At 48.8% G+C, this 24,873-nt stretch overlaps 1 protein-coding gene across 1 annotated transcript in view; it reads left to right on the top strand.

Annotated features, from left to right (window-relative positions):
- The window catches only part of SH3PXD2A (SH3 and PX domains 2A), a 222,551-nt gene that overhangs the window by 35,485 nt on the left and 162,193 nt on the right, over positions 1–24,873 (top strand). The window contains exon 2 of the mRNA XM_028149383.2: positions 13,775–13,855. Within this exon, the coding sequence (XP_028005184.2) occupies positions 13,775–13,855 (81 nt within the window). The remainder of the gene's footprint in view (positions 1–13,774; positions 13,856–24,873) is intronic.

Here is a 24,873-nt window from a genome sequence, read left to right as displayed (position 1 = left end):
GCTTGCAGGGAGCTTGTGACACCGTTGAGGACAGTTCTAGGAATGGGTTGGGGGAATAGACACGACATTGGCAGCTTGGGTCTCTTGTGCTGAAGTGAAAGAGGGAGAAGGCTGTGGGCAGAGAGGCTGGGAAGCCTGGAGGAGGGCACTGGGTGGTGGGGTCAAATGAAGGAGGCTGGACCAAACTGCAGGCTCAGGACTGTGAACAGAAGGAGAGGCATGTTTCGGGAGGTGAGCAGATTTCACCTGGTTCTGTAGGTAACTTTCCTGTGGGCGCTTCCAACGTCAGGGCAGGGTCAGCGGATTTTCAGTGCACTTTTTTTTTTTAAATCCTGGAAGTCAGACAGGAGCTGATAACGTTCCCAGTTTTGCTGCTCGACGGGGAAAGCTTTACCACATGCCAGGCTCTTCAGGGCCAGTGGACTCTCCAGGCAAAGAGAGCAGAATGTTGCCGGCATCAGTACTTTCCAGTCTGCAGTGGAAGAGGACCCGGTTTCTTCTCAAGGAGCCTGAGAAACCAGGTGCCTTTGAAGTCAGGCTTTCTTCTTAATCAGCCAGGTAGACCTACTATGTGCCAGTGTTGGTGATCAGCAACATGGGGATCTCAGAGGCCCAGGATAGGGTTCCTCCAAGACTAATGGATGTCACACGACCCCTACCGACACAGGCTTGTCGTGTACCAGATGAAGGGGCAGAGGGAGCACCAGGACTGAGGCAGTCCAGGGAGGCTTCTAGGAGGTGGTGGGTCTTGATTAGAATTAGGCAGGCTGAGAGAATGGAGAAATGGAGCCCTTCCTGGAAAGAACTCCTTGACCAAGAGTGACATCTTTTCCCTTTTAATATTTTAAAAATGGCTACATTGAGATATAATTCACATACCATGCATTTCACCCGTTTAAAGCATACAATCCAGTGGTTTTTAGTACAGCATATTCACAGATAATGTGCACCCATCATGACAGTCAATTTTAGAACATTTTTGTCATTCCCAGAGTAACACCATTAGCAGTCCTTTCCCATTTTCTTCCATGTCACCACCCCTAGCCCTAGGCAACTACTAATCTATTTCTGTCTCTACAGGTTTGCCTATTCTGGGCATTTCATGTACATGCGATCATATAATATGTGTCCTTTTTTGTCTGGCTTGTTTTCCTTAGGATGATGTTTTTAAGGCTCATCTATGTTGTAGTGGGTACCAGAACTTCATTTCTTTTTGTAACTGAATAATAGTCTGTTGTATGGCTATAACACATCATTTTATTTATCTATTCATCAGTTGATAGACATTTGGGTTTTCACTTCTTGGTTAATTTGGTACTATCTATATCTAAATAATGAAAGCGTGATATGCTAATTAGACCGGACGTCCTTCTGGATGAAGCTTGGGCTGCAAGGGAAGCCCGGGTCCCGGGTGCCTGCTGGCGGCCAGACGAGGGAAGCTCGGGTCCCAGAGGGAAACCAGTGCTGGCAGCCAGGGGAAGGAAGGCCTACTCTTGCACAATTTTTGTGCATTGGGCCTCTAGTTATACATATATAAAAGGCTAATATGCAAAGTGTCCCCTTGGGGGTTCAACCAGGAGAACGGGAGTTCGATCGCTATGACATGCGCTGACCACAAGGGGGCAGCACAGCACATGGTGGGTGACCAGTGGGGCGCTGAGGGAGCGAGGGAAGGAGGAGGTGGGGAGGTGGGGGGGAACGGGTAAACCTCGTGGTGGAGGCACGCAGGTGGCAAGGGAAGGAGAATGCAGGGAGGTGGAGAGGCGGGGAAACTGATTGGCCCTGATCAACGGCCAGGCCTAGGAAACCTACCCGTGCACAAATTTCATGCACCAGGCCTCTAGTTTTACAATATAACTAGAGGCCCAATGCATGAAATTAGTGGAAGAGTAGGCCTTCCTTCCTCTGGCTGCCAGCACCGGCTTCCCTCTGGCACCCAGGACCTGGGCTTAGCTCCGGCCGCTGCTTCCCTCTGGCCACCGGCAGGCACCCTGGACCCAGGCTTCCCTCACAGCCCCGGCTTCGTCTGGAAGGTCGTCTGGTCTAATTAGCATATTATGCTTTTATTATTATAGATGCTGCTGTGAACATTTGCATCCAAGTTTTTTTGTGTGGATATGAGTGTTCATTTCTCTTGGGTAGATACCCTGGAATAGAATTGCTGGGTTATATGGTGACTCTATGTTTAACCATCCGAGGACCTGCCAGACTGTTTTCCATAGCAGCTGCACTATTTTACATTCCCACCTGCAATGTATGGAGGTTCAAATTTCTCTACATCCTTGCCAACACTTACTATCTGTCTGATTGTGTTCATCTTACTGGATGTGAAATGGTACTTCTTTGTGGTTTTTTTATTTGCATTTCTCTGATGGCTAATCATGTTGAGCATCTCTTATTATGCTTATTGGCCATTCATATATCTTCTATTCAGATTCTTTGCCCATTTAAAAATTGGATTATTTATCTTTTATTACTGACTTGTAAGCGTTCCATATATATTCTAGATTCAAGTTCCTGATCAGATATTTGATTTGCAGATATTTTCTCCCATTCTGAAGGTCGTCACTTTCTTCCCAGTGTCCTTGGAAGCACAAAAGTTTTTAATCTTGATGAACTCCAACTTATCTGTTTCTTTTTTTGATTGTTTTTGGTGTCATATCTTAGAAACCATTGACTAGCCCAAGGTCATGAAGATTTGTGCCTATGTTTTCTTCTTAGACTTTTATGGTTTTACTAGAGCCCCAGTGCATGAATTCGTGCATGGCTGGGGTCCGGCCAGCCTGCCACCATGGGGGCCGATCGTGGGTGGGGCCAGCCAGGCTGCTGCAGTGCCTGTCATAGTGGCCGGTTATTCTGGTTGCTTGGCTTGTATTATATAGATTGCTCACACTGAGGTACTTGATCCATTTCGAGTTGATTTCTGTATATGATGTGAGATGGGGTTCCTGTCTGAGTCAAATGGAGGCCCCACCCACCACTCACCCAGTTGGCTAGTGCAGTGGTCGGCAAACTGCGGCTCGTGAGCCACATGCGGCTCTTTGGCCCCTTGAGTGTGGCTCTTCCACAAAATACCACGTGTGGGCGCGCATGTACAGTGCGATTGAAACTTCGTGGCCCATGCACAGAAGTCAGTTTTCGGCTCTCAAAAGAAATTTCAGTCGTTGTACTGTTGATATTTGGCTCTGTTGACTAATGAGTTTGCCGACCACTGGGCTAGTGGTACTTTGCTCCTTGAATTTAGGTCTCAGCTCAGACATGCTCTCCTGAGAGAGGCCTCTCCTGACATCTAAGTAGCTACCTTCACTGCAGTCAGCTTCTGTCACTGCACTCCATTGTTGGGACCATCAGAAATGATCGTGTGTGTGTGTGTGTGTGTGTGTGTGTGTGTGTGTGTGTGTGTGACACTCCTCATGCAAGCTTCGTGAAGACAGACCATCTGGCTCCCCTCAGCGATGTTCAGCACCTAGTGCAGGGCCTGGCACTCAGCTGCTGCTTGGTCTATATCTGTTGAGAGCCGAAAACTTTTGTTAAAGGAGCTGCCTTCCCAGTGGATTTTGCTAAAACTTTCTAAATGTTTCTGGGCTGAGGTTGGAAGGGATTTTGCAGCATCATCACAGACAGGGGTTCAGTCATCTCCTGCCCCGACGATCCCATTACTTCACAAAACAGCCCCTTCCATCCTGGGGCAACTCTGGTTGGAACGTTCTTTCTGACATTGTGCGAAGACCCGCTTTCCTATAATTTTCACTTATTATCCACTGCCTTCCTTTGGGTACAACTGGAGTTGAACCTCCCATATCAATAGTCCTTTAAATATTTGAAACCAGCTGTCCTGTGTCTTCTGAATGCTCCCTGGGGCTCAGCACCCCTAATTCCTTCAGCTGTTCCTTCTGGAGCCAAGAAGGGCTGGACTCTGACCTCCTAGTCACTGATATAGGTCCCACGGAGCTGGGGACAGTCACAGGCTGCCAAAGAAAGCAGAGGCACGGCTACAGCTCAGAGCTAATGAACCCCGGTCTCCTTGTTTTCTTTTCCCCATTTGAGCTGGTGAGTTCCAAAACTGGAGTCAGAGCTTTGAGCAAAAGCACTGACTACAAACTCCCTAACTTGAAGGCAGAGCTGATTCTTAAAAAAAAAAAAATAATAAAAATAATTATATATATATATTTCTATTGATTTCAGAGAGGAAGGGAGAGGGAGAGAGAAGATAGAAACAACAATGATGAGAGAGAATCATTGATCAGCTGCCTCCTGCACACCCCCTACTGGGGATGGAAGCCTGCAACTTGGGCATGTGCACTGACAGGGAATTGAACTGTGACCTCCTGGTTCATAGGTGGACACTCAGCCACTGAGCCATACTGGCCAGGCCAGAGCTAACTCTTAATAATACAAATTGCACTATATTGCTTTATATTTAAAGAGTAATTTTTTTCTCAGCTCGTTCAGTGATCTTTTTGGTATTGGTCCACCTTTGTGGTTTTCAACCTGTAACAACCAGTACACTCACCTGGGGAACTCTGAAAACCACTAGTGCCCCCCGCCACACACACACCTGATGTAAATGGTATGGGGTGGCCCCTGGGCAGCAGTGTTTGAAAGCGTTCCAGGTAATTGTGTGTGGAGACAGGGTTTCAGACCCTGGCTTCCAGAGCTCCCCCAGAATGTTGGATGTTACCAGAATATCTAAGAGCTGGCATTAGCCAGAGGACAGGCCAAGGGGACACAATTGTTTTATAAGATGGAATCTTGTTTTCAATTGCGAAAGCCATACATGTTCAAAAGAAATAAAGTAGTATAGAAATGTATGAAGTATAAAGTGAAACTATTTCATTTTTCCTTATCTTAACCCAAATAACCACTATTATTAGTTTGTGGTGGTTTTTTTTCTCTCCAGATTTTTATAATGTACACGTATGTGGGCATACACAAACCCCCATACACATACCTCACCCCACATAAACCTAAAGTCATATTATATACATGCTGTTTTGTAATCTGTTTGTTTTGTTTTTTTTCTTTCTGTCCCGTGGACATTTCCCCATCATGACAAGAAAGATCCATCTTTAACAGATGTATGAATCATGATTTGACCATTTTTAAAATCAATAGATATTTAGTATTCCTTACTTTTTTTTTGCAGTTACACACAGTGCAGCAATGAACATCTTTACATACATAAACACACACAACACACACATATGCACACACACACACGTTGTGTGGATAAATTCTTAGAGATGAAATTGCCGAGAGAAAGGGAATGCAAGTTTGGGATCGAGATAACCAAAATGCCCTCCGAAAGGACTGTTTCGGTCGACCCTATGCAACAAAATGCCTAATGACAGCTGTTTGCCTTGTGTCAGAGTTGAGCTTTGCTGAGCACAGCACAGAGGAAGGTGTGAGTGTGGCCGCTGGTGGGGAGGAAACGGTGGGGTCATTTCCCCCGCAGGCTGTGTGTGGAGGAGGCGCTGGCCTCTGGCCCTGCCTGGCTGATGTGTTTCCCAGGAAGAGGAAACCAGGCTGTGTGTGTTAACCTTTGCCTTGCTGTCCAGGGTGTGACGATGGAGCGAGGCACGTTCACAGGATGTGTACGTCCAGGTCAGCGGACTTGGGTCAGTCATTGATTTGGGAGTGTGTGGATTGACAGTCCTCCTTTCCAACCCTTTCCTAGATCCACTGGGTTGTATCCAAGCCCGTGGAAGCCCAGGCTCGTGATCCTTTCTATGGTTCAGGAGAGGATACATCTAAGGTTTCCCGGACTCTAGCTCCTGAGTGTCAATGCACATCGAGAGGTGAGCCTCCTTCCCCTAGCCTGGGCACACTGCCACCCTCTCTGGGCTCCTAGGCATTCCCCATGATGTCCATTGCCCATTGCTTGGATTTCCATTGGAGCAACTGCTGGTTCAAGGTAGTCAGACCCGTTTTCTCTGGTAAATTGGCTTGTGGCCAAAGGGTGGAGGCAGAGTTGGAGGGAGAAAGGTTCAAAAGTTCAGCCGTGTGCCTTCAGGTACCACGCCCAGAGCTCTGGAATCTCCAAAGTGGGTTTCTCTCTAGAGTCAGGGCTACTTGGTGACTCCAGAAACTTCTGGGGGGGAAGCTAAAGTTCTAAGAGTGCAAAAGACCATGCCAGGCCCTTTGGAGGGGAAGATGGAAAAGGTCACCTTTATTGAGCAGCTACAGTGACTGTGTTCTCATTGACCTTCGCAGTGGGGCAGGCATTACTACCCCCGTTTTATGGATGGGGGATGCAGGCTCAGAGAGACTCACAACTCTTCACGTAGCTGATCTGGTTGATTTTAAACCATGCACACGAGAGTCCTGGTTCCCACTCAGGGTTCCTTACCCGCCCGCCATATGGGCGGCCTCGGTCCTGACTAATCATTCACACATGAAGCAACAGTTGTCAGAGCAGCGGAGTGAACCACGAGGGCAAACCTTCGTGGCAGGGACTCTGCCTTGCTCCGCTGTAGCTGTTGAAGAGGAGGAAATGGTCAGACCGTGGAGCCAACGCCACCTTTGAACCTGAGCTCCAGCACATGCCACGGATCAGTTACCTCTCTAGGTCTCTATTTATTAACTGGAGATGATAACAGGACTTTCGTCATAGAATCATGGTGAGGGTTAAATGAGATCATCTGAAGGGAGTGCTTCGCAATACCTGGAACACTGTAAGTGCTCAATCAATGGGCGTGGCTGTTACTGTTATTCCCAACGAAACCAATAGTTTGTGCATATTAGAAAAAAGTTTGGAAAAACTGACTCTGCCTGCTGTTCCTCTCTTGGATCTGGTGACTGGAAGGACAGGGCTTTGGCAGCTGAACCTTTTCTGAAGATCCATGTAGGGTTTGGAAATCCTGGGAGCTCTGACTTCATACACTCGTTTCCCCTCCAGGAAACATGAAGAAAAAAAAAGAAGAAGAAGAAATAAACACCTCTGACTCCGAGGGGCCTGCCACAGGTCACCAGTCCCTCCGTAGTGGTGCTCCTGAGGGGGCCATTGTTTTCCCTGCCCGACAACAGAGTTATTTTTGCTCTTCTAACTTTCCCAGGCCAGCTTGTTATTAGTTGTAGGTCCACCGCCTCCATGTATGTCTGTTTCCCATTTCCTGCTCTCTTTCTACTCCTATTCCTGTCCCATGGCCAATGGAAAGAAGCCGGCTCACCGGCTCCCTCTTCCTGGGTGTCTAAATAGCTAATGTGCGTTGGGCACTGACTGTTGTGCCAGGCGCTGACCATGACCCAGGCCCTGTGCTGAGCATCCGTGGGCATCGTCACATGTAAAGGGAAGCTCCCATTGTGAGCCACACTTTGCAGCTAAGGAAACCCTGACTCAGAGAGCCTAAGACACTTGTCCAAGCTCACACAGCTGGGAAGTGTTGGACTGAAATTTCAACCCATTAGATGCTTTTATTTTTATAATTAGTTATTAAAATTTATTTTTAAAATACATTTTTATTGATTTCAGACAGGAAGGAGAGGGAGAGATAGAAACATCAATGAGAGAGAATCATTGATTGGTTGCCTCTTGCACGCCCCCTACTGGGGATCAAGCCCACAACCCAGGCATGTGCCCTTGACCAGAATTGAACTCCGGACCCTTGAGTCCACAGGCCGAATCTCTATCCACTGAGCCAAGTACCGGCTAGGGCCCATTAGATGCTTCTTCCTCCTCTGTGATGCCAACAATACCTTTGGTCCTTTCTGAGCTTCACCTTTTGGTATCCCATGGCTCCATCTTGTACCATGCCCTACTTGATTTGTCAGTGTGAGTCTGGCTGCCCGAGCTGAGCTGTAAGGGCCTGGAGGCTGAGGACATTGCCTCAGTCCTTAGCTTGGCACTGATAAGCACTCACTTGGCATTTGCTGGTTGCTTTGTTTCTTCGCTTATTATTATTTTTTATGTCTTTATTGATTTCAGAGAGAGGAAGGTAGAGGGGAGAGATAGAAACATCAATGATGAGAGAGACTTATCGATCGCTACCTCCTGCATGCCCCCTACTGGGAATTTAGCCTGCAACCTGGGCATGTGCCCTGACGGGGAATTGAACAGTAACCTCCAGGTTCATGGGTTGACATTCAACCACTGAGCCACACCAGCCGGGCTTTTCCTTCACTTATTTAGCAGACATGAAGTGAGCAACTCTTCGGTGGAAAGTGTGATTTGCCATGATCATGCCATGATCTGCCTTCAGAGAGCTTCCATTCTAGTGGGGAGACATAGGGTTGTCTAGGGTTGGCTCACTCAGTCCTCCCCACAGCCCAAAGTGAGGTAACCACTGTTATCACCATACTGTAGAGTAATAAATGGAGGCACCAGTGATATGGAGCTTTCTTCTTCAACCCTCTTGCCTACCCTCTGCGCTCCGAATTAAATAAACAATCGAGGACAGTGATTCATGCCAACAGAGGCAGGCACTGAGTGTGATGAGTACCCATGACACTCTCGAAGGTGTATGATGTTGCATAGGAGCCTGATGTCTATCCCCTCCTCCGTGTACCTATAAAAACCCTCTTTTCCCAGAGGAGGGCCAAATGGTCTGCAGCTGCAGCGCCTGTTTGAGAGGTGACGGCTGGACTCGTGGTTCTGGGAGGAGCATTCTGCGGCACACGCCCGCCCCTCCCAGAGCGCATCTCGGGTTCTCTTACACTGTGGCTGTTCCAGAAACACGAAGTCCAGAGGGAGCGTGGGGAGGGTGATCTGAGGACTGAAAGGGTCTGCCACCTGGTCATTAACCCTTAGCCAACCTGTGCAGGTGCATGCTGGGGTGGAGCTTGCCCTCCACGTCCAGGCTTCGAAGTGGGGGCTGTTCCCCCCATCAACAGCCCTACTCCCAGCCAGCTGATCCCACCCGGAGGTGGTGTGAGCAGGTGAAGCAAGATTATCTCTAAGCTAACACTTGGCTCGGGGCCAGGGCCAGCCAGCTGGGATCCAGGGAAAAGGAGGCCTTCCTTAATGAACTGAGCACCGCGCCTCGAAAACACACCATCTCCTCCACAGTTCCCACCTCCTGTCCCTGACTGCACTTTTCCTCCAGCGAAGTTGGACATCAGGACTCGCCGGCACTTGCTAATTAAGCACAGGCTGGTCCTGGGCCTTCTAGGACTGGTTGGGCCATAACTCTGTGTTGTTAATTGGTTGCAGCCCAGGTCCGATGGTGGACATCCCTCCGCAGGGACTGGGCCGGGCTTCATTCTCTGGGCGCTGGCGTTGAGCTTGCGGGTCTGATTTGCATCAAGGCTGCTGCTCTCTCGTTGCAAGGAGCAAGACTTGGAAGCCGCGGAAGTCTCGGAAGCCTCAGACATTTCTGGGCTTAATGAGCTGAGCAGATGGAAGGCGGCCCACACTGGGCCTCGGAGTGGGTGGGCTGGTGGGAGCGCGCCTCCGTGCGGGTGTCTGGTGGGAGTTTCCATCGCAGTGTCTGCGGTGGAGACCCTCCCTGCAGAGGCTGAGCGTGGCAGGAGGACGTGAGACTCCGGGGCTTCCTCTCCAGGGAAGTGGGATGCAGTTGCTGGTCTACAGCGAGGCTTCCTAGACGCCTACCATCTGCCTAGATGGCCAGGGACGGGGGAAATAGAATCCATGGGTTTTTTTAAAATCCAGAAGGAAGGGAAACTCCATCCGGGAAACATAACCCCAAAGTGTGTGGAAGCAGGATGTTTAATTGCAAACCTTTCTGGAGCCGCAGCTGCTGGGTAATGTTATCTCGGCCGTTCCTGCGACCAGAGAAGTTTATCTGGGCCCCGGTCAACAGAGCTGGCTTTCTCAGATGACCTCTGCCCTGCCCCCCTTCCCCTCCACCTGCTCTTTCTCTACAGTTTATCCCTCAGGTTTCCCATCCGGCAGCACCAGTTCAGGGAGGCTTGAGAAACTCTGGTGAGGGGGGCGGGCGGGAAGAGTGTGGGTTAAGCTGGAATTTTGTGTATCCACGGTTCATCGGGAGGGATAATCTAGGATGTCCAAGGTTTGGAAGAAAGCAGAGGTGCCTCCTGCTCACACGAGAGAAAGGGACCTGGAGCCTGGCCTCAGGATTTAGATTGTCCAGGAGGGCGGGCTCCGGGGCCTTTGGCAAATCCCAGAGGTTTGGGAGAACCTGGGAGTATGGGTTCATTTCCCATCACCACACGGGAGTTACCCTCATGCCCTGAGGAAGTACAAAAGATGTTAGCAGGAGCAATTCTATTTTTTATTTAACTATTGACGTTTTTGGGGTGACATGGGTTAATAAAATTTCATGGGTTTCAAGTGTACAGTTCTATAACACAGCGTCTGTGTATTGTATTGTGTGTTCACCATCCAAAGTCAAGTCTCCTACCGTCACCATTTGTCCTCCCTTAACCCTCTTCCACCCCTCGTCTCACGCCCCTTTAGTAGAGGCAAGTCTTTGCCCAACAAGCTAAGAAATGTGCTTGAGGAGAATCTGGGCTTGTCCTGTCCTGGTGGCTGTGGCGGACAAGGGTCACATGGACAGCTCTCCCCTCACCCCTGCCCTCTGGCTGTGTCCCATAGGGCTTGTCTTTTGTGTGGGTTGAAGTCAAGGGTTAGACCTAGATGACACCCTGTGACTTTTCAACTATTTTGAAGAGTGAAAAGGGAAGGATTTTTCCAAGGGAGGCATGCTCTGGTTCTGCCCTGTGAGTTGTACCACCCCTTCCTCTGGGCCCTGCTTGGTTGACCTGGGAGATAGGCTGCTGTCTAATGGCCTGCAGGCAAGTGCAGTCTCTCTCCTGGGAGGGCACGGCCACGTGGGACCTCCTAAAGCTGCATCCACCTGGGCGGAGGTCAGGAAGGCAGCACCTGGTGGTGCACAGCATCTGCTCCCCGCCCAGGGTCTCCGGGAAGGGCAGATGCAGGTGGGAGGGCAGATGCAGCTGGCAGGATTTGGGCGTCAAGGAGCTGAGAGTCAGTGCGGGGTGGGAGGGTGGGTTATAACCCCTGTGAAAATTCCAGAGCGTCCTGCCATAGTTAGCTGGTTGTATATGAGGGTTTCCTTTGTGTTGGTCTGGTTTTGTAGCATTCCTAACCGTTGACTTCTGTCTGGTCTCAGGCTCTCAGAATTAACATGACTCCACCATGGTCCTTTAGGCTCACCCCCTAAGCAAGGGGTGATCGGACTCTTCAGACCATCTAGAGCTTTATTTAAAAAGATGTCATTCAGCTGGGCTGGCATGGCTCAGTGTTTGAGCATTGACCTATGAACCAGGAGGTCACAGTTGCAGGCTCTATCCCTAGAGGCAGCCGATAATTGATTCTCTCTCATCATTGATGTTTCTATCTCTCTCTCCCTCTCCTTTCCACTCTGAAATTAATAAAAGTATTTTTCAAAAAAGATGTCATTCACTTCTGATTAAGTAGTTTTGATTTAAATATCCACATTCCTAAATCTACACATAGATAGTCCATTGTGGTTAAAAGCATGGGGATTGGGACTCAGCTACACCCGGGTTCAAATCCTTTGCTCTGAATTTTGCAGCCTGTGTGACTTTGGGCAACTTGCTTAGCTTCTCTGAACCATGGCTTCCTCCTGTACAAAATGGGGATAACGATGGTAGCGACCTCATTGAGCTACAGATCAAATGAGCTAATGCATATGGATGTTTTTCACTGTGCTGGCATGTGGTAACCAGTACCTAAATGGTTTCTACAATTTATTGTATGAGCTATATGTTTACAGGCTATAAAACACAGCATACCCTTATCTATTTATTACAATAATGGTCAGTAGTTTATTTTGGGCTTGTGAGGATAGGGACGGCCTTTTACTTTATGTTCTTTCTCATCAGGATCACACAAAACAGGCCATACATGCCCTTTCTTGGGCTGGTATCACTTGGCTCTATTTGCTTTGCTTTGTGGCCCTCTCCTAGGGTGCATTTCAGAACAAACACGCCACCCTGCGCGGGGCTAACTCTGACTTGGGGGTTAGAGGGAAGAAGGGACTGTTTTCTGAGCTCACTTCCTTGGCTGTTAATGGAGAAGCCAGACAGAAAGCCTCACCTCTATGTGCAAAACCCTGGCTGTGATCTGGATGTTTGTACCCCTCCTCCAATTCATACGTTGAAACCCTAGTCCCCAGTGTGATGGTATTGAGCTGGGGCCTGTGGGGTGATTAGGCTTCGATGAGATCATGAGGTGGAGCCTCAATTCTGGGATTAGTGCACTTATAAGAAGAGGAAGAGACCAGAGCCCCCTCCCTCCACCATGTGAGGGCACAGCAAGAAGGCCGCCATCTGCAAGCCAGAAAGTGGGTCCTCACCAGGGACCTTGAACCTGGACTTCCAGCCTCCATAACTGTGAGAATAAATGATTGTAGTTTAGGCGGCCTTGTGGATGGTATTTTGTTAGAGCAGCCCAAGCAGACTAAGACAGCCCTTCTTCATGGTGACGTCAGCTTCCCTGATGCCCAAGTATCTAAATGCTGTTCCTCTTTGCTAACATTCCTTCCTTCTCACGGGGGTCGAGACCCCCAGCTTCTCTGCCCACTTTGTTCTCCTCATTCGTAGAATCCCCCAGACCACCGATTCAGAATTGCTAGACAGAGGCCTGGGGATATGAGTTTGTATTAAGCTCCCAGGTGATTTTCATTCAGCAGAGCCGCCTTGAGGTTGTGTGAGAGGATCCCCTCGCTCTAACTGACGCCTCTCCCAGGAGGGTATGCGTTTGGTGTGGGTTCTGGTGAAAGGGATAAAAATGGTGAGAGCAGAGGCCAGATTGTGTAGGGAGGGGGCTTTCTTTCCTCCAGCCACCTCCTAGGCAAGGGAGCCTTCCAGAGCCACCTGAAGCAGCGGCCTTGGAGAGCCTGACTGAGCTTGGGAACCGAGGGGACATTGGAAATGGAGTCCTGAAATACCTTCATCTCTGAAAAGTTTACCCATCTTCCATGCGCCAACATCTCTCTTGCAAATCCACTTGTCATCCAGAGGGTCAGCTTGGTTGTTCAACAGAGCAGAATGTTTTCTGAGCGCCCGCTCTGTGCCAGCTCTGTGCCAGGCTGAAATGCACTGAGCTAAGACTTAAGGATAGAGAGGAGTCGCAGGTCTGAAATGCTGCGGTCTCCTGAGTGGTTTTCCAAGCGAGTTCTGAGAATCAGCTGTGGCAGAATACCCCAGAGCAGTTTGTTAAAACTATTGATGTTCGATTGCAACAAACGTACCACTATGGTGGGGATGTTCATAATGGGAGAGACTGTGCCTGGTGGGTAGAATATGGGAACGCAGTATTTTCTACTCAATTTTGCTGTGAACCTAAAACTACTGTTTAAAAATAAAGTTTTAAAAAATAAAATAAAATGTAAATGCCCGAGTCCCCCAAAACCCAAGTTTACTTATGCAGAATTTCAGAGGGTGGGGCCCTGGCACCTGCAACTGTGAAAGGCCCCTTACAGACTCTCATTCACCCCAAAGTTCGAGAACCAGTGGAAATTAGCTACTTAAAAATTTTTTTTAACAACCCCAATTTTATGTTCATTGTATAAAGTACATATAAATGAAAAGAAGGAAATGAAAACCACCTGTAATTCTATTCTCCTAAGATAGTCATCCTTAGCATTTTATTGATTACCCTTCTAGATGTGTGTGTGTCTGTGTGTATATTTAGACATATGTGTGTAGCATTGACATGTACCTGACACCGCACTGGGTCCTGGGGACAGAGATGAGAAAAAGAATGGTCCTGACCACGGAGCACCCACAGTCATGTTAAATGGTGCCTGGTACCACTTGAAGCCCAGCCTTAGTCACCCACTCACCTGCTCTTACTTTTACCCCACAGGTATACATCATCAACGTGACCTGGTCCGACTCCACGTCCCAGACCATCTACCGGAGGTACAGCAAGTTCTTTGACCTGCAGGTGAGTTGGTCTGAGCTCAAATTGTGCCCAGTTCTCTCTGCGGCCCTAGTTTCCGGTGGGCTGGCCTCTCCCATGTTCTCACTCATCTGGAAAACCCCCACAGAGCTCAGGTCAGAGCAGAGGGACAGATGGGGGAACCTGGATGGTCGAGCTGGACTTGGCTCAGTTTAGGACACTGCAGGCAAACACTTGGGGCTTTGTTGACTTCATCAGATGGTCTTAACAGTCATGCTTTGTCACTCTTCTTTGCCTGGTTGGTAGGAATGAGGGTGGAGAGGCAGGAAGATGGCTGAGAGTGCTGTGTACATGAGCAGACATGTCTATAAACATCCAGAGTGAGACACAAGCCACCGCATCATTGAAGGCAAAGAAAAGCAAACATACAGAAAAGACCGAAACCGAAAACAAGCCATTTCTTGAACTACAGACACAAACTGAGCATACCACTGTGTCTGTCTAACCGAATAAGCCTCTGCTGTCCTATTTGTATGTGTGGACAGTATGTGTGTCTCTCTAATATACACAGGTGTGTTCACACGGGGATGCTGATATGGATCCCACAAATCCATTGCAAACACCTCCCTTGATACCAGCTAATCTGGTTAAGCCTCTTTGGGTTACAGGTGATAGTTTTATACTCATATTCACTTAGACAAAGAGGAGACTTGGTTGGAAGGATATACCAGAGAAATTTATTCAGTCAACCAGATGGTAAAGAGGCGATTTGAGGCAGTGGCTCTAAGGAAAACTTGAAACCAGGGTTACTCTCCCTCTGTCTTATCTCTGCTTCTCTCTGAGCACTGCCTTTAGCTTCTGTTACCTCATATCCTGTCAACAGCTCCTAAATTTCATATCTTGTGGTTCCCAACAGCAGAGACTGTCTCCCACATCCAAATTGAAAAATTCCAGGGAAGAAGCTGATTGGCCCAACTTGGTCAGGTGCCCTCTCTGGACCAATTAGTATGGCTGAGGAGGTAGAGGGTCATATAGCACAGATGTGGCCACTTGGGGGCCCATCCTTATATATGGCATAGGTACCAGACCAGGCAGAATCATTGTGAGCTGAGCAGCCACCCTTCCCATATAAGGAAGGGAAAGCTGAGAGATTCTAGATTCTTCCTTAGGGCTCTGAGCCTAGTTTAGGCCAATAAAAACACAACGAAGAGACTCCCATCCCTGGCCCTCACAACCAAGGTCTATTCCTTCCTTTGTAGGCTTTTGGTGATGAGTCATCTTGGAAAGGCCAGGCTTGCATATTTGCCCCCAAGTACCTGATTTTATCCCATTGTCCTTATTATATAACCTATGAGGAGAGCCAGCTTCCTGTATTACAAATCTTCTCTTAATCCACCAATATGGGATTGAATATCCCATTGAATGTGGATTGAAAGCCACTCCTTACCCTCCTGCCTTCTTCCTCTTCCCTCCCCAGTTCCTGTCCAATCTCCTTGGATCCTTCCGGCATAAACTGGTGGGATTTGCTGATACCCCATCAATGGGTGTAGTGTGCTGGACAGGAAATGATAACTTAGTTGGGGGAGAGGGAACCCTGAAAGGACTCATTGATGAGCCAGAGGGGTCTGAGAGTCAGCAGAAACTCTCAAACAGAACTTTTCTTCCCCTCTCTCTGTTCTGTTCCCCTACCCCCTTCCTAGTTACAGAATCTAACAAGAAAGGAATGCTGCTGCCCCAACTTCTCCCTGGCCTGGAGGCTCATTTCCTGTGTCGGGAGAGGACACATGGCATGGAGTGGCTTGTGTGATGTGCTGGCCCTAGCCATGAGCATGGCCAGGCCTGCACGCTTGTGTCATCGTCACCTTGTAGTTGCAGTTGGGGGAGGGTTTGGGATGGTTCTTTGGAATTTAACCTTTGAGCCAAACATAGCATCTTCGTGAACCCATTTTACAAAACTCTTGGCATGATGACTTAGTGACGTGCATTTGGGAAAACCTTTCTTATTTATCAGGGCCACTGATTTTTTTTTTTTTTTTTTTTTTTAATTTCTTTATTGATTAAGGTGTCACATATTTGTCCTCATCCCCCCATTCCCATCCCACCCCTCTCCCCACGCATGCCCCAATCCCCTGTTGAACTTAACCGTTGGATAGGCTTATATGCATGCATACAGGTCCTTTGGTTGAACTCTCCCCCTCCCCCCACCCTCCCCCTACCCTCCCCTATCCTCCCTCTGAGGCCCGATAGTCCGATCGATGCCTCCTTGCTTCTGGTTCTGTTCTTGTTCCTCAGTCTATGTTGTTCATCATTTCCTCTAGATGAACAAGATAAAATGTCACTAGATATATACTAATAAGAACTGAATGTGAGACGAGCAATAATATTTATGCTGACAGGCAAATGAATCAATCTGTAGCGAGCTTCCCCCTGGACCAACAGTTCTTTTGAGACCCAATTTCGATGTCCAGTAGTTCCTTATGTGTACATGTCAGCACTGACCCCTCAGCTCTGGATGGTGGACAAATGGTGGTAATGGAGGTCCGACTCCCTCTGGTTTGGTCTCGGCCGAACCCAGGGGCACAGCGTCACCTGGACTAAGGGGCACGTGGCCTCACCCATACCCAAGGGGCGCGTGGTCTCACCCGGGCCTGGGACCCAGCCTCACCCGGATGGATCCAGGGGCGCACGGCCTCACCCGGACCCAGGATCTGGCTTCACCCGTACCCAGGGACGCTTGGCCTCTCCCAGACCCAGGGGCACGTGGCCTCACCCGGGCTTAGTTGCACAAGGCCTCACCTGGATCCAGGGACACATGGTCTCTCCCGGACCCAGGGACGCTTGGCCTCTCCCAGACCCAGGGCCACTTGGGCTCACCCGGGCCTAGGTGCACGAGGCCTCATCCGGATCCAGGGACGCATGGTCTCACCCGGACCCAGGGACGCTTGGCCTCTCCCAGACCCAGGGGCACGTGGCCTCACCCGGGCCTAGGTTCACGAGGCCTCACCCGGATCCAGGGACACATGGTCTCACCCAGACCCAGGAACGGTTGGCCACTCCCAGACCCAGGGCCACTTGGGCTCACCCGGGCCTAGGTGCACGAGGCCTCATCCGGATCCAGGGACACATGGTCTCACCCGGACCCAGGGACGCTTGGCCTCTCCCAGACCCAGGGCCACTTGGGCTCACCCGGGCCTAGGTGCACGAGGCCTCATCCGGATCCAGGGACGCATGGTCTCACCCGGACCCAGGGACGCTTGGCCTCTCCCAGACCCAGGGCCACTTGGGCTCACCCGGGCCTAGGTGCACGAGGCCTCACCCGGATCCTGGGACACATGGTCTCACCCGGACCCAGGGACGCTTGGCCTCTCCCCGACCCAGGGCCACTTGGGCTCACCCGGGCCTAGGTGCACGAGGCCTCACCCGGATCCAGGGACACATGGTCTCACCCGGACCCAGGGACGCTTGGCCTCTCCCAGACCCAGGGCCACTTGGGCTCACCCGGGCCTAGGTGCACGAGGCCTCACCCGGATCCAGGGACACATGGTCTCACCCGGACCCAGGGACGCTTGGCCTCTCCCCGACCCAGGGCCACTTGGGCTCACCCGGGCCTAGGTGCACGAGGCCTCACCCGGATCCAGGGACACATGGTCTCACCCAGACCCAGGAACGTTTGGCCACTCCCAGACCCAGGGCCACTTGGGCTCACCCGGGCCTAGGTGCACGAGGCCTCACCCAGATCCAGGGACGCATGGTCTCACCCGGACCCAGGGACGCTTGGCCTCTCCCAGACCCAGGGCCACTTGGGCTCACCCGGGCCTAGGTGCACGAGGCCTCACCCGGATCCAGGGACACATGGTCTCACCCGGACCCAGGGACGCTTGGCCTCTCCCAGACCCAGGGCCACTTGGGCTCACCCGGGCCTAGGTGCACGAGGCCTCACCCGGATCCTGGGACACATGGTCTCACCCGGACCCAGGGACGCTTGGCCTCTCCCCGACCCAGGGCCACTTGGGCTCACCCGGGCCTAGGTGCACGAGGCCTCACCCGGATCCAGGGACACATGGTGGGCCACTGATTTTAATATGGTAGCTCCTATAGAGAAAGGACACATGACATTGCTAACTCTGTCCCTGGTCACTCATGGCCCTTGGAATTCAGTTTTCTGAGAAGCTGTATGAGAGAATGACTTAAAGCTTAGTTACTGGGGACACATTGCCTGGGACTGGTTTCTGGTTCTGTCACCGTGTAATTCCAGACAGGTTCCATAACTTCTCTGGGCTCTATTTTCTCATCTGTAGAATGAAGATTCAAAATAGTACCCACCCAGTAGGATTATTGGGAGGATTAAATGAGTGAATCCATATTTTTTCTGGTTGTCTATAGTGAGTTACCCACTAGGTTGGCTAGTGGTATTAGCAGGAGCCAAGGATGCTGGGCTGCGGGTGAATGGACTGTTGCTTTCTTGTTTCCCCTCCTTGGCTCCACTTTGTGCTCAAGAGTTGCTTTGTGCCCTGGCCTGTGCCAGTGTTCAGAGTCCTGTGAGCCACAGGCTCTCTCTGGAGCTTGCCGCAGGGGCAGAGCAGGAGTGTGTTGGGAGTCGGGATGTGGCTCCCAGGTGGCTATCCTCAGAATGGCTTTGTTCTTTCCATTTTTGGTGGAGCCCCACCTTGGAACCCTGCAAATCTTGGACTGACTAAGCCAGCTTGGGGGAAGCTGCTAAGCTGCCTTTACCAACTCATGGTTCTGGGCCTTCTGGGGACCACAGATCCCTTTGTGAATCTGGTGGATCTCCCCAGAAAAAGAGTGTGTATGTACATCTTTACTTACAGTGTCAGTCCACCCAGCTTGGACTCCCAGCAAAGATCCGCTGAGCTGAACACACTCACATCTTGTACTACTTGGGCACCATTTGGGGGTTTATACACAGTGTTCAAGTAGTAGCAGTGGAACTGAATACCCCTTTGAGGGACGCCTAGGTCACCTCCCTCCCACAACTTAATTTCACTGTCCCCAGTGTGGGTCTTCCCACACTTGCCTCTCTTATTTATCCCTCTTTAAAAATTATCTTTTTCTCCTGGTGGCCTTAGACCCCCAGCTTGCTTTCTTTCTTTTTAAAAAATATTTTTATTGATTTCAGAGAGGAAGGGAGAGGGAGAGAGATAGAAGCATCAATGATGAGAGAGAATCATTGATTGGTTGCCTCCTGCACAACCCCTACTGGGGACTGAGCCCGCAACCCTGGGCATGTGCCCTTGACCAGAATCAAACCTGGGACCCTATTTACTGAGCCAAAGCTGGGCTCGGGCCCAGCTTTCTAATGTAACCCGGGAGTCATGTGCAAAGTGATACCAAGTGGCCCTGACCTCCTCTGGCACTGGACCAAAGGCTGTGGGGTGTGTGCACATCCAGTTCCACTTGGAATAGCATGGGTACCTCCAGTGTCCTTTTCCCTCTGTGGGGCAAACCTGGAGATGGACTGCCATGCCCTGCCCTTCACACTCCACAGCCAGGTAGCATTTGAAGGATGCTATTTCTCCATCTCTCTCCACTGCAGCATCCACATCTACACAGCCCCCATGTCTCCACCCTACATATTCCCCTTCTACCCCCACCACTCACACTTTTTTTTAAATCCTCAACTGAGGCTATTTTTTCCATTGATTTTTATTTTTATTTATTTTAAAATCTTTATTGTTGAAAGTATTCATATGTCCTCCTTTCCCCCCTCTCCCATTAACCCCCTCCATCCGTTGATTTTTAGAGAGTGGAAGAGAGGGGACAGAGAGAAATATCTATGTGAAAGAAACACATTGATTGGTTGCCTCCTGCATGCACCCCAACCATGGTCTGGGCCAGGGAGGAACCTGCAACCTAGGTACGTGCCCTTGCCCCAAATATTGCATGGGACATACTTATGCTAAAAAAAATTGTTCATTGTTTATCTGAAATTCAAATTTCATTGCGTGTCCTTTGTTTTCACTTGCTAAATCTGGCAGTATTGCTGTGACTGTGAGTGGTGTGTGTGTGTGTGTGGCGGGGGGGTAGGGGGAGGATGCAAAGAGGTTGGCTCTGGGTAAGAGTGAACTGGCCTATGCCAAGGCCTCCAGCATAGGCTGAGGAACGCTCAGACTCAGAAGGACAAAGTCCCTCCCTTTAGGAGTCCATATCTTGTGGGGAATCTTGTGGGGAAAGTAGGCTTTGCACAATTGAGTCCACTGTAGATGAAATATACAATGGATTGAGATATAAGCCACATGCTATGGAATGAAGAGGAGGGAAAGAGCATTCTTCTTGGGCAGGGGAAACAAAGATGTCCATATGTTTTTAAAAAATATATATTTTTATTGATTTCAGAGAGGAAGGGAGAGGGAAAGAGAGATAGAAACTATCAGTGAGAGAGAATCATCCATTGGCTGCCTCCTGCACACCCCCTACTGGGGATTGAGCCCGAAACCTGGGCATGTGCCCTGACAGGGAACAGAACCATGACCTCCTGGTTCATAGGTCAACACTCAACCGCTGAACCACACTGGCCGGGCTCCATATGGTTTTGATTGGTGACAGCAGCCTGGAGTGATATAGCCACACACCTCCATCCAGTTTGGGAAAATTTGGTTGTTTTTTGGGAATTATAGTTATCAGGATAAAGTGTGTTCCTAATTTATTTCTTTGTTTATTCATTTATGCCTGCTTCCTTCTGTCTGTCCATTCATTCATCTATCCTCAATCTATCCAGTCTTAAGAGCCTTACTTCTATGTCCCAGGCAGTATGCCAGGATTTGGAGATTTATTGATGAGCCAGAGCAGATCTGGTTACTGCCTTTATGGGACTTCTAGCTTAGTGAGGGAAGACAGATTTTAGTGAAAATACATATATTCTTTTATACTATTCCAAACGCTACAAATAAAAGTACCAGAGACATATTATAGGGAAACCTTATCCTGTGGGATCAGGGCAGGCTTCCCTGCAGAAGTAAGTTTTATCTGACAGATCAGGAAGTTATTTTATCTTATTTTATTTTGGGGATCAGGGAAGCTTTTATGCTTCTAATGAAAGCAAGACTTTCTCCCCAGACAAATGCATGAAGATACATACACAATTCTAATAGCCTTTTTGGTCATTCACACCCCCCTGAAATCCTTCCATGGGCACCAGGATAAGACTTTCTAATTGGATAAGGCCCTCTACTTGGTCCCAACCCTTCCTCTCTCCCCATATCTTCTGCCTCTGAGCCTTCAGACCCAGTGATTCTGTCCCCTCCACACACAGGGGCTGCTCACCGAACCCAGCCCCTCTTCCCGCCCACTGGGAGGTGCTGGCGATGGAGGCTTTAGACCTTTGTCTCCGATGCAGTAGCCACCAGCCACATGCAGTTATTTGAGTTTAAATTTAAAATATTAAAAATTTAAATTTAAAGATTAAGTTTAATTCATTTACATAAGATTAAATTTAGTTTCTTGGTCACACTTGCTACATAGCAAGTGCTCAGTAGCTTCAGTGACTAGTGGCTAGGTATGGAGCAAACACAGAACATTTCTGTCATCCCAGAAAGTTGTATAGGACTGTGCTGCTTTAGACCACGTGGGACACACGCAGGCTTGATCTGGCCTATGTTCTTTTGGAAACCAGCTCAGTCACTAGAAAGGGCTTCTAAGGGCATTTTAGGTGTCAAGTTGAGGACAGGGAGAGGAGAGGTTCTTGGTCTTCAAGTGGAAATTGGTCTTCAAGCTGGCCAGGACAAGGCCTGATGTTGAAGCCTGTTTGGCTATAAAGAGCTTAGATTACGTGGAGGAGCAGTTAAGGAGAGAAGGAGGAGGGCGAAGGGCCACGGATGCTCTCCAGTTGCCTTCTCACTGGCAGCTGGACCCCATTTCCAGCCTCTCTAAATTTCCTTGCACAGCTCCCTCCCTGTTAAGTATCTCCCCCAAGGCCTGGCCCCACCAGGAAGGACCGGAAGGCTCCATTGAAGGTTGTTTCACAATCTGACCTACAAGGCAATTACTGCAGCAGTAATTACTCTGCAAACATTGGCTCTATGGTGCTGCTGGCCCTTTAGTCTGAACTCCGGCCAGTGAGTGCACAGGGTCAATATTTGATCAGAGACAGGAGAGGCCCCTGAGCTCCCCCCACACAGCTTGGAAGATGGAGTCAAGAAGGTTGTTTAGGTTTGCTTATTGGCTCTAAAGAACTTAACCTTTCCTGAAGAGTTTTCCTCTCTCTTCCTTATTCATCTCTGCACCCATTACCCCACCCAGGGTCACACTCACTTTCCAGCTCTCAAATAGCCAGGCTAATGATGGGCGAACAAATTATAATCCCAAATCACTAATAACTGGCCTTGAAATGGATGTGTGGGCATGGTATGGAGAGTTATAGGATAACTGCATTTTTAAAATTAGAAGAGTTCTATCCCAAGCCCCTCACTTTGCATGTAAACATCTGTGTTGATTTTTCTATGTATCAAATTTATGTGAGCTTTAATTTGGTTTGATGACCAGAGCAGACTTCAGCTGAGGTTAAACTGGGGTGATCCTGGTGTGTGCCAGGGATCAACCTGAGAGTAGAAAATAGGGTGAGGGAAGTGTCTCTCCTGCAGGCTCTGTCCTTTAAACATCGAGGCAAACTCTGTGTTGTTTGAGATCATTGACCCTAGAACCTAAGGCCATCGGAAAACACAGATATTTACATTACAATTCATTAACAGTAGCAAAATTACAGTTATGAAATAGCAACGAAAATAATTTTATGGTTGGGGGTCTCCACAACATGAGGAACTGTATTAAAGGGTCGCGGCATTAGAAAGGTTGAGACCCACTGCCCTAGACTAATGGCAAGGGGACCAAAGCCTGGGGTGGTAACTTGCCAAGTTCTAAGAACAGTTTTGGACCAAGCATTCTAGAGAGTTCTGGTGCCTGGTGTGGTAGTTCTAGCTCCAGCAGTGCAGTGCCTGTGGGTCATTGTGATTGCTCACCCTGGACAGAGGAGAATTTTGTCCTTGACTGAGGTCAGTCACCAGTCCCAGGAAGGCACAGAAAGCCATGTTGTTTGCCTGGTGAAAATGGGGCACAACTTCAGTGACCAGCTATAGAAACTGGGGTATTCTCATGCCGCCTTGTGCAATCTTCAAAACAAATGAGGTTGATCTCAATTTTGTGGATGGATCGCCAAGAAATGTTAATGAATGTCTAATGTAAGCTTCAAAACTATTTATAATATGATAGCAATTATGAAAAAACAAGATTTCTTTTGCAAGTACATACACAGCGTAAATATATGAATATTTTTATTTATTTATTTTAAAATATATTTTTTATTGATTTCAGAGAGGAAGGGAGAGGGAGAGAGATAGAAATATCAGTGATGAGAGAGAATCATTGATCGGCTGCCTCCTGCACGCCCTCTACTAGGGATCAAGCGTGCAACCCGGGCTCGTGCCTTGACAGGGAATCGAACCCAGGACCCTTCAGTCCACAGGCCAGCACTCTGTCCACTGAGCCAAACCGGCTAGGGCAGTATATGAATATTTTTAAAAGATCTGGAAGGATGCCCTGCAGATTGGTAATAGAGTTATCTCTGGAAGTGGTTTGGGGACATCAGTGGGAGAAAGGCCTCAGTCAGAGAGGAACCTTAGCCTTATGTGTAATGTGTTTTTTTTTTAAAAGCAGAAACTCGTATTTAATTTGCAACATTAATATTTAATAATAAAAAGATACCTATAAGGAGGTAGAGAAAGTGAGAGGTCTCAAATAAAGACCCACCTCAGAACAAAGGACTCACACAGACTGAAAGTGAAGGGATGGACAAAAATAGATCTAGAGACATAGAAGCATTGAACAGACTGTCGAACCAGGGAAGGCAGGGGAGGGTGGGTGGGTGGGAAGAGATCAACCAATGAACTTGTATGCCTATACGCATAACCCATGGACACAGACAGTAGGGTGGTGAGGGCCTGGTGGTGGTGGGCAGGGCAGGCTGGGAGAGGTCAATGGGGGAGAAAGGGGACATATGTAATACTTTCCACAATAAAGATTTTTAAAAAAGAACATATCTAACAAGAGAAAAAAATGAAAATTATTATTAAAATCATATTGCCTCATATTGCCTGAACCGTCATTCTAGATCATTCCTATGGAATGTAACTGGTTAGAACCCATACAGCAAACCCCAGGGGCCTGTCCATATTATCTTGTCAAACTGAAATCTCGTATTCAAATGTTGCTCAAGACTCATGAACTGTGTATTGGGCAAGAAGCAGTTGGGCAGTGGTTCTTGCATCATGCCAAAACACTTTGAGTTGCATGGCCATAGAATGCATGCTTAAGGGCAGGCACTCCAAGGATAGGGTGGTTGGGTTCCAAGACCAGCTCCAGCTCGTACTAACTGTATCTAACCTGGGGTGAGTTTTTTTTTGTGTGTTTTTTTTTTTAATATATATATTTTTATTGATTTCAGAGAGGAAGGGAGAGGGAGAAAGAGATAGAAACAACAATGATGACAGAGAATCATTGATCGGCTGCCTCCTGCACGCTCCCCACTGGGGATCAAGCCCACAACCCAGGCATATGCCCTGACCCGGAATTGAACCGTGACCTCCTGGTTCATAGGTTGATGCTCAACCACTGAGCCATGCTGGCCGGGCTGTGGTGAGTTCTTTAATCTCTCTGTGCCAGGGTTTTCTCATCTATATTATGAGGATAATAAAAAAAAAACAACCCTGCCTCATGGTAAGTTTTACAACCAGAAAAGCTCTTCAAAGTAGGTTAAGAATAAAACGAGACAACCCATATAAAGAAAGCCCTTAGGGCCCAGCCGCGGTGGCTCAATGGTTGAGCGTTGACCTATGGACCAGGAGGTCATGGTTCCATTCCAGGTCAGGGCACATGCCCGGGTTGTGGGCTCAATCCCCAGAGGGGAGTGTGTAGGAGGCAGCTGATCAATGATTCTCTCTCATCATTGATGTTTCTATCTCTCTCTCCCTCTCCCTTGCTCTCTGAAATCAATAAAAATACTTAAAAAACAAAACAAAAAGCCCTTAGAATCGTGACTGTCATGGGGACTTCAG

This window comes from Eptesicus fuscus, chromosome 17 (genome assembly GCF_027574615.1).
Source record: "Eptesicus fuscus isolate TK198812 chromosome 17, DD_ASM_mEF_20220401, whole genome shotgun sequence".
NCBI classification, from domain to species: Eukaryota; Metazoa; Chordata; class Mammalia; order Chiroptera; family Vespertilionidae; genus Eptesicus; species Eptesicus fuscus.
The sequence above is the reverse complement of the archived record's forward strand: the minus strand, read 5'-3'. Positions and strand labels throughout refer to the sequence as shown.